We start from the raw sequence: 18,062 nt of genomic DNA, 5'->3' as shown, positions 1-18,062 counted from the left end.
ATTGGGTGGAGGCCCGCAATAGATGGTACTGCTACGGGCCAATCAGAGAAAGAAGAGTAGCAGTCTTCCTCCAATCAGTGAGGGCTGAGGTCTTCGCTGAGTCAGCTTGTACATGCTCTACTCACAGGACTCCGGATGCAGTGACAAATGCGACCTAGTCAGTAGGCGCGCTCCCGGAGATGGGGGAGAACAACGCAGTATGGGAGTCTATGTTAAATCCAGATAAATGAACTCTAAACATTGCCATAAAAAACACTGTGTATGATTTTAGGGCTCATGCAGTCGGCACCAGAGCATGTGAAGTGGGACAACCAACCAACCAACTTTGACAAGGAGACATTTAGCTCAGCTCAGTTGAGTAGACATTTGTACTGACACATGCTACCATACAAAACAAAAGTTATAAGCCTATATCTACAGTAAAATAAATATATAAATAAAGTGCTGCAAGGGACAACCTTTAATCCTCATGATAGCCCATATACTGACCCACTTTTACAGGCTGTACAACCAATGTATGAAATAAACCGAATATACATCCTGTATGGGTAATCACAACCATACTGTGCTTATGGAGAAATATTATTTAAGGTACAAAAATATCCCTCATATAGTATACTGTGCAAAAGAAGAGAAATATTTTCTCAAGGTGCCGACATGGATTAATGAAGTTGGAGTCGCCGACTGTGAGTGTAGAACATCCTCAACACATTTTCGTTTGTTTTGTAATTTCTGAGTGAGATCATGTTTCATAGCTGGACTCAGAAGCTGGTGAATGTATCCAAAGAGACAACTGAAAGATACTTTTCAAAGTCTGTCTTGCAAAGGTCAATGCAGTCCATGTCACGGACGAGAATGCGGTGGACTCAAGAGCAGACTCAATTTGCTTAGAACTGTGTATAATTTATTGAAAAGAACAAAACGTGAACGGAACTGGGTTTAACAAAAACCATACGCAGAAAACTAAAGGAAATCCGTGGGCGGAGAAACCGGCGTAGAGCACGGGGAGACTTCTAACGGGAACTTCTGTAAACACAGGGGAGAAATGTTACTGAATGGGAAACAAACGAGTAAGGGACAAAGGTACGGAGTGCCAGTGAATAGTCTTGGGCTTACTTGGCGACCCTAGTCATTTAACGGGGAAAAGGCTGCCAGGGGTGTATTCCAAAGAGGGTCAAGAGTGGAGAGTCCGGTCCAGATTTCGAAGAGATGGAGAATACAGACTGAAGGGCAGGCTGAGGAGAAGTGGAGTATATAATCCTCGGGTTCCGAGCAGATGGGAGGACAGGATGGAGACCAAAAACAGCACTACTGGTGAGTGCGATGGGTGGAGAATCTGAAGAATACAGGAAACAAAAACATATTAACCCAAGGTCCAGATATACAGAGTCAGAGCTCAGAGGAGGCCGAGTTTACCACAGATGGTAGCAGGACGAACTGGCGAGGAGTGGCAGGCCGTGCTGGCTTAAAAACCCTCTAGGTGGAGCCCCGGAGATTGACAACAGGTGATGAGCTGGCCAACTCCACTCCCAGGGACAAATGACAGGAACCTGGACCACGCCCAACCAGACACTCCCACAGCATATGACAGTACCTCCCCCTCAAGGGCCGCCACCCGGCGACCCCCCCAGACCGGGCCCTGCGAGGGGAGGAACGAAACGCAGCGATCAGAGACGGGTCCAGAACGAGCGACCGGGGAACCCAAGAACGCTCCTCAGGCCCATACCCCTCCCAGTCCACCAGGTACTGGACACCACGACCACGGCGGCGCACGTCAACGATCCGCCGGACCGAATAGGCCGGATGACCGTCCACGAGCCGGGCGGGAGGCGGGGGAACAGGCGGTGGACACAGAGGACTGCTACGGACCGGCTTGACCTGAGAGACGTGAAACGTCGGATGGACACGCCAGGAAGCCGGGAGCCTGAGACGGACCGCCGAGGGGCCGACGACAGCAGTGATCTCATAGGGGCCAACATAGCGGGGAGCCAACTTTCAAGAAAGCGACCGCAAGGGAATGTCCTTAGCACAAAGCCACACCCGTTGTCCAGGCCGATACGCCGGAGCGACAGAGCGGCGACGATCCGCATAATCCCGTTGCCGGTCGACAGTTGCAAGGAGAGCCCGCCGGACCCTCCGCCACACCCGCCGGCAGCGTTGAAGGTGATGCTGGACCGAAGGAACAGCCAAATCCGCCCCATCCTCAGGGAACAACGGTGGCTGATATCCCAGCGAGGCCTCAAAGGGCGACAAACCCGTCGCCGAAGACGTGAGAGAATTATGGGCATACTCCACCCAAGGCAACTGAGACGACCAGGCCGCCGGGTTCAGTGACGAGACGCAGCGAAGAGCGGATTCCAACTCCTGGTTCAAACGCTCAGTCTGGCCATTGGTCTGCGGATGGAAACCAGAACTCAAGTTGACCTTGGCACCCAGGGCCGTACAGAAGGCCTTCCACACTCGGGAGACAAACTGAGGCCCCCTGTCAGACACAATCTCCGAGGGTATGCCATGAAGACGGAACACATGGTCTGTAAGGAGCTGGGTGGTCTCTGCAGCCGTCGGCAGCTTGTCCAGGGCCACGAAGTGAGCCGCCTTGGAAAACCGATCAACTATGGACAGAACCACCGTCTTCCCCGAAGAGGCTGGGAGGCCGGTAACAAAATCCAAGGCGATATGAGACCAAGGCCTATGCGGGGTACTCAGCGGTCGGAGTAAGCCAGACGGGGGCCGATTAGAGGTCTTGTTACGGGCACAAACGGAACAGGCAGCTACATAAGCCTTCACATCCTTGTCCATAGAACGCCACCAGAAATACCTCTTCAACAAAGCCGTGGTCCTACTCACTCCCGGATGGCAAGTAAACCGGGCTGTATGGATCCAATGGATAACAGCCGACCGGGCGGCAGAGGGCACAAAACGCCGACCGGGCGGGCCGGTTCCCGGATCAACGTCGTCCCGTAGTCCTTGGCGTATAGCCTCCTCCACATCCCAGGTGAGGGAGCCAATCCTGCAGGTGGAAGGGAGAATGAGCTCCGGGTCCCGGGAGTCCGAGTCCGAGGAGTACTGGCGAGACAGAGCATCGGGTTTAAGATTCCTGGAACCAGGGCGATAGGAAATATCAAAGTTAAATCGAGCAAAGAAAAGGGACCACCGAGCCTGGCGGGAGTTCAGTCTTTTGGCCGTTCTGAGATAAGTCAGATTCTTGTGATCTGTCCAGATGATAAATGGATGTTCCGACCCCTCCAGCCAGTGGCGCCACTCCTCCAAAGCCAACTTAATGGCCAGGAGCTCCCTATCCCCAACGTCATAGTTCTGTTCGGCAGGAGAAAGGCGTCGAGAAAAATAGGCGCAGGGCTGGAGCTTGCCACGAGGACCAGAACGCTGAGACAGCACAGCCCCCACCCCCACGCTTGAAGCATCAACCTCCACCACAAACTGCCTACTCGTGTCAGGATGGACTAAAACAGGAGCCGAAGTGAAAAGTCGCTTGAGAGTGGCAAAGGCCGAGTGAGCCTCGGGGGACCAAACGAAGGGGACCCGGGAGGAAGTAAGGCGAGTGAGAGGCGCAGCCACCCGACTGTAGTCCCTGACAAAACGCCTGTAGAAATTTGCGAAGCCAAGGAACTGCTGCAGCTGTCTACGCGAACCAGGAACGGGCCACTCCACCACTGCCTTAACTTTTACAGGGTCCGTCTTCACCTGCCCTTCCGCCAGTAAGTAGCCCAGAAACGAGATAGACGAGACATGAAAGTCACACTTCTCGGCCTTCACATAAAGGCGGTTCTCCAACAGTCGCTGTAGCACACTCCGGACATGCACCCGATGTTTCTCAAGGGACTGAGAAAAAAAAAATCAGAATGTCGTCCAGATAAACAAACACAAAAACATTCAAAAAATCCCGGAGCACGTCATTCACCAGTGCCTGGAAGACTGCAGGGGCATTGGTGAGGCCAAACGGCATCACCAGGTATTCAAAATGCCCCAGAGGAGTGTTAAAAGCAGTCTTCCACTCGTCACCCTCCCTTATGCGGACAAGGTGGTATGCATTCCTCAAGTCCAACTTAGAGAAGACAGTGGCCCCGTGGAGGGGTTCGAAAGCTGAACTGATCAAAGGCAGGGGATACCTGTTCCTAATCGTGATCGCATTAAGGCCCCTATAATCAATGCACGGCCGGAGCGACGCATCCTTTTTAGAAACAAAAAAGAAACCAGCGGCCACCGGTGAAGAAGGACGAATGAGACCGGCCGCCAGCGAATCCCGGACGTACGTCTCCATAGTCCCCCTCTCCGAACGGGACAGGTTATAGAGACGGCTGGAGGGCAGAGGGGCACCGGGGAGGAGATCAATAGCACAATCATAGGGCCGATGAGGAGGCAGCGACAGAGCCCTGTCTTTACTGAACACTTCTTGTAGATCATGATATTCAGGAGGGACAGAGGAAAGGTCAGGGGGGGAGACAACCACTGGAGGAGAAACAAAAGCCCCCGAGGGCAGAGCTGACTTTAAACAGTTGGCGAGACAAAACAAACTCCAACTCGCTACTTTCTTCCCTGCCCAGTCAATGTGCGGATTGTGCTTCTGCAACCACGGAAAACCAAGGATCACTGGCACGTCAAGGGAAGAGGTGGCAAAGAGAGTTATGTCTTCCTGATGATTACCTGACGTGACTAACTTGACAGGCGCGGTCCGGTGAGTGATCATCGCGAACACCTCATTATTCAGAGCTGCGGCCGGGATCGGAGGCTCGAGCGGAATGAGGGGCAAATCGAACGATTTAGCCACCGCAGCATCTATCAAATTCTGCTCCGACCCGGAGTCAACGAGAGCACGGAGAGAATGAGCCTTAGTACCGGACATCAACGAAACCGAAAGCAAAAAACGGGGTTTATCACTCTTAAAAACACTGCCCACCCGTAACCCCGGACTTACCGGCGGGCCACGCCTTTTGGCCGGACTGGGCAAACAGCGATGCGATGGCCGCTTCCCCCGCAGTAGAAGCACTCTCCGGCTCGGAAACGCCGCTCCCGCTCCTCAGGAGTGAGCCGAGCGCGGCCAATCTGCATAGGCTCAGGGGAAGGAGATCGAGAACGGACGGATGATGTCACCGGAAGCGACGGGGGTAACGCCGAAACGGCCGCGGGTCGAAACAGAGACGGAGAGGGTTTGGACCGCCTCTCAGCGTCTCTCTCCCTCAGTCGACTATCGATCCTGAGAGCAAGAGAGGCAAGCGCTTCAAACGTGGCCGGCTCGTCGTGCACAGCCAGCTGATCCTTCAGTTGTTCGGAAAGGGACGCTAGGAGAATACCCCGCAGCGCAGCATCCGGCCAACCCGCTTCAACAGCAGCGGTGCGGAACTCGATCGCATATTCCGCAACGCTGCGTTTTCCCTGGCGGAGTCCCAACAGCCTCTTAGCTACAGTACCCTCAGAGATCGGGTGAGCGAACGTAGCCTTGAATTCCTTGAGGAAGTCCTCATAGGAACACGAGGCAATAGGATGAGAAAACAAAAACGCCTCAGCCCACGCAAGCGCCTTACCCCTAAGCAACCCAACAAAATGGGAAATCTTGGCAGCCTCATTAGGAAACGCGTGCGGCGTGCGATTGACGAACAACGACCACTGAAACAGGAACCCCCCACACAGCCCCAGCTCTCCATGAAAAGGCTCCGGTGGAGGAGAAGAGATGCCCCGATAAGCCGATTCAGGACGCGCAACGGCGGGTGCAGGCAACGGTCCCGGCTGACTAGGAAAAACGGGTGGATTAGGCTCCCTGATTTCTGACAACCGGGTAAGTAACTCCTCCTGTTTTTCACTGATAGCATTACACTGGTCCATTAAGGACGTCAAAGTCTGTTCATGCCGTCCTAACACCGCGCCCTGTTTGTTAATGGCGGCGCGAATTGGGTCCGCTGAGTCCATTAGTGGCCAGTTCGTTCTGTCACGGACGAGAATGCGGTGGACTCAAGAGCAGACTCAATTTGCTTAGAACTGTGTATAATTTATTGAAAAGAACAAAACATGAACGGAACTGGGTTTAACAAAAACCATACGCAGAAAACTAAAGGAAATCCGTGGGCGGAGAAACCGGCGTAGAGCACGGGGAGACTTCTAACGGGAACTTCTGTAAACACAGGGGAGAAATGTTACTGAATGGGAAACAAACGAGTAAGGGACAAAGGTACGGAGTGCCAGTGAATAGTCTTGGGCTTACTTGGCGACCCTAGTCATTTAACGGGGAAAAGGCTGCCAGGGGTGTATTCCAAAGAGGGTCAAGAGTGGAGAGTCCGGTCCAGATTTCGAAGAGATGGAGAATACAGACTGAAGGGCAGGCTGAGGAGAAGTGGAGTATATAATCCTCGGGTTCCGAGCAGATGGGAGGACAGGATGGAGACCAAAAACAGCACTACTGGTGAGTGCGATGGGTGGAGAATCTGAAGAATACAGGAAACAAAAACATATTAACCCAAGGTCCAGATATACAGAGTCAGAGCTCAGAGGAGGCCGAGTTTACCACAGATGGTAGCAGGACGAACTGGCGAGGAGTGGCAGGCCGTGCTGGCTTAAAAACCCTCTAGGTGGAGCCCCGGAGATTGACAACAGGTGATGAGCTGGCCAACTCCACTCCCAGGGACAAATGACAGGAACCTGGACCACGCCCAACCAGACACTCCCACAGCATATGACAGTCCAGAGTTAATGTCCTCTTCATCATGCTAGTTTCCACGGTTGTTGTGAATGCACTAAGCTATTATTAATCGAATAATAAAGATGATCTTGGGTATTCCCACAATGAGGTGTCAGTGATGAAGTTTTCACTACCAAACTGTGTGACTTAGTTTTACTCATAGATGTAAAAGTGTTCTCAGTAGAATTCAGCCGAGCGGGCACAATGGTGTTTGTTTTTGACAGGCCTAGACTCCACGGGCCTGTACATAACATCAACACTGTACACACACCCAGGGAGCTAAATCAGGATCAGTGTAACTTCCTTCTTACTGGAAAGACATCACCCCCGGTTTTCCAAACCACACTGAGCTAAGATGGTAAAGCGCCTGATCTTTGCTGACGTAATTCCCAGTGTTTCTCATAAAAAGTGAGATATCAACACTGAGAAATATTGCTGAAATTGCATTTATTTTTCTTAAGAACTCTCAAGCTGTTCACCGCCTGTTTTGGATGGTTTATTAAATGCAAACACTTTCACATGTACTTTTACGATCACACAAAAAAGGAGGGATTTTTGCTTTTGTGGGTTTTTTTTTTTAAATAGGTTATTATGCTATTGGTTTACTTATTTGGGCCACTGAACATTTATTTGGGCTATGTGTGGTCCCTAAATTAATAAGACTTTGACAGTAGTAGTTCTAATGCCTAAATAAGATGACAAATGTTTTATCAAAATATACTTACGATGGATAAAGTAAAAGTACTCATTATACAGAATGGTCCTTTTCAGAGTTTCATGCAATACAGTGGGGCAAAAAAGTATTTAGTCAGCCACCGATTGTGCAAGTTCCCCCACCTAAAATGATGACAGAGGTCAGTAATTTGCACCAGAGGTACACTTCAACTGTGAGAGACAGAATGTGAAAAAAAAAATCCATGAATCCACATGGTAGGATTTGTAAAGAATTTATTCGTAAATCAGGGTGGAAAATAAGTATTTGGTCAATAACAAAAATACAACTCAATACTTTGTAACATAACCTTTGTTGGCAATAACAGAGGTCAAACGTTTACTATAGGTCTTTACCAGGTTTGCACACACAGTAGCTGGTATTTTGGCCCATTCCTCCATGCAGATCTTCTCGAGAGCAGTGATGTTTTGGGGCTGTCGCCGAGCAACACGGACTTTCAACTCCCGCCACAGATTTTCTATGGGGTTGAGGTCTGGAGACTGGCTAGGCCACTCCGGGACTTTCAAATGCTTCTTACGGAGCCACTCCTTTGTTGCCCGGGCGGTGTGTTTTGGATCATTGTCATGTTGGAAGACCCAGCCTCGTTTCATCTTCAAAGTTCTCACTGATGGAAGGAGGTTTTGGCTCAAAATCTCACGATACATGGCCCCATTCATTCTGTCCTTAACACGGATCAGTCGTCCTGTCCCCTTGGCAGAAAAACAGCCCCATAGCATGATGTTTCCACCCCCATGCTTCACAGTAGGTATGGTGTTCTTGGGATGCAACTCAGTATTCTTCTTCCTCCAAACACGACGAGTTGAGTTTATACCAAAAAGTTCTACTTTGGTTTCATCTGACCACATGACATTCTCCCAATCCTCTGCTGTATCATCCATGTGCTCTCTGGCAAACTTCAGACGGGCCTGGACATGCACTGGCTTCAGCAGCGGAACACGTCTGGCACTGCGGGATTTGATTCCCTGCCGTTGTAGTGTGTTACTGATGGTGACCTTTGTTACTTTGGTCCCAGCTCTCTGCAGGTCATTCACCAGGTCCCCCCGTGTGGTTCTGGGATCTTTGCTCACCGTTCTCATGATCATTTTGACCCCACGGGATGAGATCTTGCGTGGAGCCTCAGATCGAGGGAGATTATCAGTGGTCTTGTATGTCTTCCATTTTCTGATGATTGCTCCCACAGTTGATTTTTTCACACCAAGCTGCTTGCCTATTGTAGATTCACTCTTCCCAGTCTGGTGCAGGTCTACAATACTTTTCCTGGTGTCCTTCGAAAGCTCTTTGGTCTTGGCCATTGCGGAGTTTGGAGTCTGACTGTTTGAGGCTGTGGACAGGTGTCTTTTATACAGATGATGAGTTCAAACAAGTGCCATTCATACAGGTAACGAGTGGGGGACAGAAAAGCTTCTTACAGAAGACGTTACAGGTCTGTGAGGGCCAGAGATTTTCCTTGTTTGAGGTGACCAAATACTTATTTTCCACCCTAATTTACGAATAAATTCTTTACAAATCCTACCATGTGAATTCATGGATTTTTTTTCACATTCTGTCTCTCACAGTTGAAGTGTACCTCTGGTGCAAATTACTGACCTCTGTCATCATTTTAAGTGGGGGAACTTGCACAATCGGTGGCTGACTAAATACTTTTTTGCCCCACTGTATATTACTGGGCCATGGTTACTGATTAACTAACATCTATCTATCTATCTATCTATCTATCTATCTATCTATCTATCTATCTATCTATCTATCTATCTATCTATCTATCTATCTATCTATCTATCTATCTATCTATCTATCTATCTATCTATCTATCTCTTTCTTTCTTTCTTTCTTTCTTTCTTTCTTTCTTTCTTTCTTTCTTTCTTTCTTTACAGCACTGTAGCCTCCTATATCACAGAAATGCCTTGTAAGCTACGAATACATTAAAAACTGTACTTTAGCGATGCTTTTGAGTAACTGCACCTAATTACAGCTCACCAGTAATTCTCATTATTTCATCTAGTGACATGTTAACGGTACAGTGTTCTAGTACTTTGGTGCCACCTCAGTGCTTTTTCCATTTCATGGTTTCAGTTGTTCTTTTTTTGTTTTTTTAATAAACGAATCAGTGAACACTATAAACTGAAAAACAAAACTGAAAACCAACTTTTATTGTTCACAGAAAGCCTTCTCACATTTGAAGAACAAGAAGGGTTTTTTTTTTTTAGTAAACTGGCCAATCAGCAAGCAAAGCCAGTATTCAACATTTCTTCCAAAGTCTAAATAAAACCTAATGATCATTATTATTGGTGTCATATGCAGCAGTGTCTGTCCTTCTCTGACAATTCACTTTTCGATTAAAAAGTATTGGATATCGACACACTTTGGTTATTTTTCCCATGTACACCACCACAGTGGATTTATAGTCAAACATTGAGGGTGGCTGTAGCTCTGAAGGTCTCCGGAGGTCCATGATCAGTAACGTACAACTCTATAAGCAGTCTATAATCTACTTAGACACTTGTGAAAGTCTATAATGAAGAGACTCCTTCATGAAAATATGGAGGGTTTGCAACAACATACAAACCACTAGTTACAGTGGTTAAAAAGAGATTTCTTAGATTAGAAATGACCAGTTAACATATAAAAGAGCCTAGACCGTTCTGGAAAAAAAATTGACAGATGAAACCAAGTTTAACATGTACCATAAATATGTGAAGAAAAGGCTAGAGAAGGAAAGGAACAACTCCTGATCCAAAGAATCCCATGTGATCTGTCAAACATGGAGGAGGCCACGTTATGATGTTTGATTTAAAATGTATCTAAGAGTTCTGTCCTTAATATTTACATAACCTGGAAGGGAAAGTCTGCAGATTTATAATACGTTTACAATGTCTGTCCTGCACCAAGGCAGACAGTTTTTTATGTTTACTAAATAGAGTGATTGTGTGAAACAGTGCTGTTACATTTGCAGACATGGTTTACCACTTTACAGTCTGTATAATCAGCACATTTGGTTTCAAGGAAAATGGGTAATTTTCTGGGTCTCGGAACTTCTGAAATAGGACACAAACTGTGACACTCCTTGACACATCCATCTCTGTCTGTTGCCCTACTTTGTGCTCTTTTAGTACCAACCACAGCCCAAACAAATGTTTTCCCTAGATATAGATATAAATTATTTTTACGCAAATAAGCATCAAAGATGATTGAAGTAGGCAATGCACATAATGAACCATTACGAATGGAAATTACAAAAAAGAAATGGCTCATGTTGAAATAAACGCATTCATGTATTCTTGTTCAAAATATCGACTCCTCATTTGTTAAACTTATATCACCCGTTGATGTTAATTTCATTATTTTGTTTTATTTTAATATGTTCAGCATAATTAGTTACTGCCTTAACAAGTATGGCAGCACGTTATATTAAAGCTCAGTAATAAATAAAATAATAAGTAATATTAGGGTAACAAGGCAGAAACAAGAATTTCATAAAGTGGTAATTTCCACATTTTTACATTATTATTATTACATTATTAAGTTATTACCACTCAATTAGCAAAGTTATAACCAGTTAATATCCAAGTAATACCATGGTAGCAACAGTGGTTACAGATGGGTAATATTACACATGTCAATATGTCATATGTCAATTTATTTAATTTATGAATAATAAGGGCCCATGGATTTGATTTCAAATATCCATCCATTTTCTTCCGCTTATCCAGGGCCGGGTCGCAGGGGCAGCAGCCCAAGCAGAGAAGCCCAGACCTCCCTCTCCCCAGCCACCTCCCCCAGCTTATCCGGGGGAACACCAAGGCGTTCCCAGCCCAGCTGGGAGATATAATCTCTCCAGCGTGTCCTGGGTCTGACCCGGAGAACCTCGCCCAGGAGGCGCCCAGGAGCCCCTCCCAAATGGCCGAACTTCTCACCCTATCTCTAAGGGAGAAGCCAGCCACCCTTCGGAGGAAACCCATTTTCGCCGCTTGTATTCGTGATCTCGTTCTTTCGGTCACTACCCACAGCTCGTGACCATAGATGAGGGTAGGGGTGTAGATTGACCGGTAAATTGAGAGCTTCACTTTTAAGCTCAGCTCTCTCTTTACCACAACAGCGCCCGCATCACTGCAGCCGCTGCACCAATCCATCTGTCGATCGCCCGCTCCCTTCTCCCATCACTCGTGAACAAGACCCCGAGATACTTAAACTCCTCCACTTGGGGCAGGGTCTTGTCCCTAACCCGCAGTGGGCACTCAAATATTAGATTTCAAATATGTATTTAAAATCAACTGGTTTAAGCAAGCATGGATCTATTAGGGAAGGCAAAAAGGAGGCAAAAAGTGGCTAAAGTTAGCAGGTGGCACCCCACTTCTTCTTTGTCTTTATCTATGGATAAATACAAAGCAGTCCACTGAATTAAATCCACATTCTAACTACTGCTGTAGAACTGCATGGTAAGTAAAACCTTTATATTTTTCCTTAAGGTATATTTAGAGCTGTGTCTCATGTAGTTATTAACTCAAACCACATACTATTAGCTTGCACAGCTGATAGAGTAGCTAAAAGTAGCTTAGCAGCTAACTTTAGCTGAGTAGCTAATATTAATTAAAGCTGAACCACATTAAAGTAAAAACAAAAGGTTGCATAAAAGTAAGGTTGTTGTGAAATAAGCTGCCAATTATTATTGTAAATATGAATAGAGAACTAGATGTTGTTATACGTTCAGATAATACCGATATAAAGTCGCTAATGTTATTAAGAGTATTCATTAAAAAATGAAGCACTCAAGGTTCAACAGTTTAGGTGAGGGGATTAGAGGTGTGGCGTTCTCAGAATATAGCTATCCAACCAAAGCACTAAATTTCAATGTTTTCCAATTTGTTATTTTGAGCAGAAAAGTAAAAAAGATGAATTATGCAATATGTTGCCTAATCTCTTAAGTACATCTACAGTAGCACAGTTTGAAGCTGACTAAACACTGTAAGCTGACTAAAGCTCTAGATTCCCCCCCCCCAGATGATTGAGACTCCAATTCTATTGTTTAAGGGATTCTGTAACATTGTAGATTTTCACCGATACTGCAGAGTTTTTAATTTCATTTTCAAATCTCATTTACTTAAAAGTAAATGCAAATATTGCAGTTACACTCAGAGTATTACCGAACTTACATTTTCCTCAAACTAAATGCTTCCTCTTCAGTGTCTGCACTCCCTGACATTTTGTTTCCTGACCCATTTTCTTTCATTGCACTGTGCTGCTCTTGATAATTTCCTTGCATCTCATCTTAAGAGCCATTAAGTTACAGCGATGATTCAATTCAATACATTATTCAATGACTACCATTTTTATGTATTGTTACAGTATTAAGTTATAATTTGCTTGTTAGTGTGAGTGCTAATTTGTCCTTTAATTTCTTAGTAATACAGATTTGTTGAAATTTATTTCAATGAAAGTTATTTGGATTGTGTGTATTCTTGACCAGGAATTCCCTGCTTACAGGGGGATTGTACATGCTGGGTTTGTGTAAATCACAAAGTTCTGCCTTCACTTTCTCTCCCACTTTCTGAATGTATCAGTAGGTTTCCTACAGTAGGTTTTATTTCTCTTAATGTGTCTAAAACTAGTCAACTTTATACTCTCTGAAATAAAAGAAGTTCCTTTAGTCTTGCTTTTTTGTTTGTCTTAGCACTTTTACTGTAACTCACCACTGGGTCTGTCAGAGTCTGTTCATTTTGTCATTCATGTTGGACTGAGCATGCAACGACCACAACAACTACAGTCAGGCCTTCCTTGGCAGCAGACTTGTCTCTGCCCTCCTTGCAACTTGCAAGTGCCCTGTGCACACACTGCATATCTCTGTTTGTGTGTCTAAATGTATGTGTCTGAAGTAGTAATTTATATTGCAAGTCAGTAAGTGTGTGTGTGTAGTTTCACCATATGGAGTATGTCACGTCAAACTTTCCCCTCCTACAGCAGAAAACAGATTGTAAAAATACTGGTTTCAGGTTATGATAAAGAGGATACCAAAAAGACTGTTTCTTCATAACATTAGAGACAGTGTTTAAGCAGCAGGGAGAAAAAGAAAGCATTCAGTACCACAATTCAAAACGAGGATTGCATTATGAAACAGGAAATGCGAAAGAACAAAAAAAAAAAGAACCATAACCAACACAGACTGCCTGCATTTCTGTACTCCTACTTAGCTGTCCACATTTACATGAAGATGAATCACACTTTCAGGATGTTAGATAATAAAAGTAAATACATTTAAAAAATGACATGTCACTAAAACATTTTTTCAAAGGAAAAAAGTGAGAACTACATCAATACTACTTACAAAAGTGAGGAAAAAATGTCTCGTTGTCTCACTTTTTCCAAACTGCTGCAAACCATCAAGCTCAATCACTGCAAGCTGTTGCTTGTTGGAAAAAAAAAGAAAAGAGAAAGAAACACCGCAAGTTCCTCAAAATGAAAATAAAAGCAAGTTGCTTAATCCACCTGAGACACCTAGAATACAGAAAGAAATTTTATGTGTGAAAGGGGGGGTTTAATGCAAGATTATCACTTACAATGTGGGTGATAGTGCAACACTGTGGTGGGAGGGCTGGGTAGTGGTCAAGAGTGCGGATGTGTGTTACAACTTGCCACCCCAGCTCATCTGGTTTTGCTGTACTTAGTTTAACATCACACTGCGTACTTGCTTAGTATTAGAAATGCTATAAATGTGCATAGCTAGATGAAGCGACTTTCTTAGAAACTGATAAAAAAAAATCTAAACAACTTAAAACCAACATCGACTGTTCAATAAAACATCAAGAACAGTGAGGCAGAAACTAAAGAGTAAGAAAAGGAAGTGTCAGCTGTGATGATAACTATATTCAGCAGTTGTAGGGAGTGCCCCACACACACGCACACTACTCACTCTCTCACTCTTTGTCTCTGTGTCTTTGCTCCTTCCCCGTGTCATCTTCATTTCCTCCTTATATGAGCTGAAAAGCAATATTTGCGATAGTTGACAGCAGGCAAGCGGACACTAGAGGTTGGACTGAGTGCCAATATCTGCTCCGAGAGAAAATATCTAGAGAGGGAAAAAAATTTAATAAATGAGTCAGTAGCGTAGTTCAGAGAATGTTGTTAGGTCTATATTTTTGAAATGCGTTAAGAATACATTTGCTATTAAATATCCCAAACGAGCTTCAGAGGACTGTGTAGAGACTACACTGGATGGTTGGCTGAGCGGTGGAGGAACATTTAAATCCAAGGTAATTTCCCTTTCCCTTACAAGAGTTTTGTTTTTATTATTCTTTCATTTGATTGACAAGCTGTCTTTCACTGTGCTGTTCAAGTAGTCGGGATATGAAGAAATCACATTGTTTTCAGAAACTGCTTGCATCATGGCTACTTAACCTAAATAGACCGTAAAATAACTGATTTGTTTATGTGTAGATTGTTGCTTTGTCACACATTCTTTTTTTAAATATTTCCTGTCCGATCTTCCTTTTCCCCCCATTTCTTTACACTCTACTGTACAACTTTTTTTCCTTCAGTATCTCCTTTGACCTTTACCCTTAACATCTTAGGTTGTCTCTGATCTGGTGGGATGTCAGAGGGCGGCGCAGGTGCCTGCCCCCAGGTGTTTGTGGTGGACAGTCAGGCCAGCTACATTAAAATGCCCCCTGAAAGGAAACCAAGGTGGGGGAGTCAGCTCCAAAAGTTTCTTCTCTTGCTGGTGGGACTGGCCATGTTGGGAATAATCGTCGAGGGATTTTTAATCTACAAACTTTACCAAAGGACAGAGGTGAGCATGAGGTCTGTGTGTGATTGCGTACATGTGTGCTGTAAGAGAGAAGAGAGAAGTGTCAGTGCTTGGACTGACTGGAAATTCCTTCTCTTTAGAATTTCCCTGCTTGCCCCTACGTCATATTGAGACATGTCATTGCAGGGCTAAATGCGTTTCGGTGTGGGTCCTCGTTTGCTCTTTAAGCTATAGGTCGATAGTGACACGTTTTTCAACTGGACTCTTTCTCTAGTTGTACTTCCCTTTATTTGTATCTCAAGCACAAAGCTGCAACATTAACTTCACTTTTTTTAAAGACAGTTTCATAATGCTGTTTATTATTCACCTGCCTCTCACGTGTTATGCCCTCTGTTTGTATATAATATGAACTGCACTTAAAAATCAAACCTAAGATCTCAGGTTTTATTGAAAATATTATTGTTACATTTAGGTTACTATTGAAAAAAATATTGGAGTATGTGGTTTCATACAAAAATAATCTAATGTGTAAAACATTACTTGTATATATACATATATATATATAATGTATTTGCAGAATTTACATTTAGTGTGCATGTGTTTTTCCATACATCTCTAAAGGACACCTTCCCTTATTGCATGAGGTTCCTACATTTTGACAAACACACAAAGATTTTCACTCAGTATTTGTTGTGTTGTATTTATCTTTCCTTCCCTGTAGGCTTCTTCTTCTAACCATGAGCCTGACCTTAAGAACCGGACAAACCCCAAGCCAGAAAGTCTGGTGGGAGGTATTGAGATTGAGATTCATTGATAATTCATGATCTGCATAGAAGACTGTCTGTGAAGGGAAGCCAGAACAATTAAATCATCATATAATTTAGACCATTAGACTGCTAACACGTTGAAATTTTGTATTGTTTTTCCCCACAACTTCATCTTAAGAATTTTATGTGTATATTTAAAAATGTTTTTTTACACTGGTTGATCAATTAGTTGATCTGCCCTTGCTTTCTTGAACAGGTAGGAAGATGAGCAGAGATGAGAGGAGACCCTTTGCTCACCTGCTGGGTAAGAGGCTCCCCTCATCACTCAAACATGAACACTGCATATGAGCTCTTCAGATAAATTATGGTCCAAGCAACTGCTTTCTCTCTCTTTATCCAAGGCTCCAATAATCCTATGGGGACAAACGATGTAGTGCAATGGACAAAAGAGGGTGACGCAGTCACCCAAAACATGACGTATAAAGAAGGCCGACTGACAGTAGAAAAGGAGGGCTACTACTATATCTACTCCAAAGTGATTATGAATGCAGCAGAAGAGTGTTCACTTAGCCAGCACAAAGTCATGAAGGAGACCAAAGCCTATGATAAGCCTATAGAACTTATGCAATCAAAAAGGTACTCTTTCTTTCCTTTCTTTCCTCTCTCCTGTCGTTACTGGTGTGCTTATTTGTGAGTTGCCTGTCTGTAATTTTTATGTTTGTGCTGAGTTGATTTAAATGTGACACCTATCATATTTTTCTTCTAGTATTCATTGCTCAACCTCAAAACCTCATTTGAAGCTTCCAGAGGCTTCAGAAGATTTGTGGAACAGTTACCTGGCTGGGATTTTCCAGCTGCAAGTTGGAGATGAAATTTATGTGACACTGAAGAATATAATGAAGATTCATGGAGGGTCTACTCTTAACTTTATGGGGGCCTTTATGGTATATCCCTAGAGACACGTGTGTGCCAGTTTATCTTATTCTATTTACTCAATGTTAATTTTACACCATCTGTTTGGATGATTTCTATGTATAATATATGCACAAAATAGATAATATATGTTGTACCCGGTGTATGTATTTGGATCACCAATGAAGAAATAACATTTTGTTGTTTTATAAAAAAGTATCTGATATTCAGGTTATATAATGCTATTTTTGCAATGTGGTTTCTTGTTTAAAATAAATAATGTTTTTTTCATCAAACAAATTGCAAAGCAGTATGATATCCTGATTATGACACACAACAAGAACAACGAATAAGAAGGTATCTCATAAGTGAAAGAATGAGATGCGGCAGATTTTTTTCTTGTTCACATATAAAACTGTGTGAACACTCATAAAATCATTTGGAAACAGCTTGGATACCTTAAACACACTGTGATGAACCACAGACAACCCACATTACATAGCTGCATATTGAGAGATGCAACAAACACCAATGTCTGCAAGGCACTATATGTGTGTGTGAAGTGCAGGATGTGGTTGAGTAAGGATGCAGTGAGGAGAAAATGGGGGAGGGAGTGGAGTGGGGGGGGGGGGGGGGGGGTATCGAGATGCTGGGTCTAGTGTTCCTGACTCAGCTACTTTCACACTTTAGGGGAAAGTTTCACATCACTGAAGCAGTTTCAAGTGGAAAGAAGTAAACCATATAGATAGTCAATGAGGGTTCATTAGCCAAAAATGGCTTCTTCCATGGCAGTAGAGTGGAAAGACAGAAAAATGAAAGTGTGTGATGTGGAGTGAGAATAAAACTAAAGCACATGGACTAGTAAAGACAGGTGCAGAGACAGGTAACTAAATCACCACTAAGACAGAGACATAAGTAAGTGGAAAGACTGACCTCAGATACCTTTGAAATATTTGGGTCATTTCCTGCCACAATACACAGATAAGCATCTGTGCAGAGAGGAACAGGCTCAAACCAAGATAGTCTTTGCAAACTTGAGCTCAAAAGCAATGGTTGTACAAACATATCATGTTGCTGAGGTTTATTACTTGCAGCGGTGCAATGTGTCCATTGTCTATTTATGTTAGTGCTTTATTTTACATAGTTTTCTTGGGTTTTACACCCATGTTTTATATACTATTTCAAGTCTCTGTTTTCACTACATTTCTTCAACTTCAACTACAT

The 18,062-nt window shown here is 44.2% G+C and overlaps 1 protein-coding gene across 2 annotated transcripts; it reads left to right on the top strand.

Annotated features, from left to right (window-relative positions):
• The first annotated feature begins 14,224 nt into the window (after positions 1-14,224).
• On the top strand, positions 14,225-17,079 carry tnfsf14b (TNF superfamily member 14b). Of its 2 annotated transcripts, none has more exons than XM_085408689.1 (6): positions 14,225-14,665; positions 14,984-15,201; positions 15,881-15,950; positions 16,183-16,230; positions 16,328-16,562; positions 16,693-17,079. In XM_085408689.1, exons 2-6 carry the CDS (start codon positions 15,004-15,006, stop codon positions 16,880-16,882), a joined length of 741 nt encoding a protein of 246 aa, XP_085264815.1. In that variant the 5' UTR covers positions 14,225-14,665; positions 14,984-15,003; the 3' UTR covers positions 16,883-17,079. The 2 variants fall into 2 exon arrangements, with proteins under 2 accessions (XP_085264815.1, XP_085264814.1); XM_085408688.1 differs by having other exon boundaries at positions 14,951-15,201.
• The last annotated feature ends 983 nt before the right edge of the window (positions 17,080-18,062 follow it).

This window comes from Rhamphochromis longiceps, linkage group LG6, assembly GCF_057381845.1.
Source record: "Rhamphochromis longiceps isolate RC_006_pf linkage group LG6, R_longiceps_female_GT1.1, whole genome shotgun sequence".
In the NCBI taxonomy this organism is placed as follows: domain Eukaryota; kingdom Metazoa; phylum Chordata; class Actinopteri; order Cichliformes; family Cichlidae; genus Rhamphochromis; species Rhamphochromis longiceps.
This window is presented reverse-complemented; position numbering and strand designations above follow the sequence as displayed.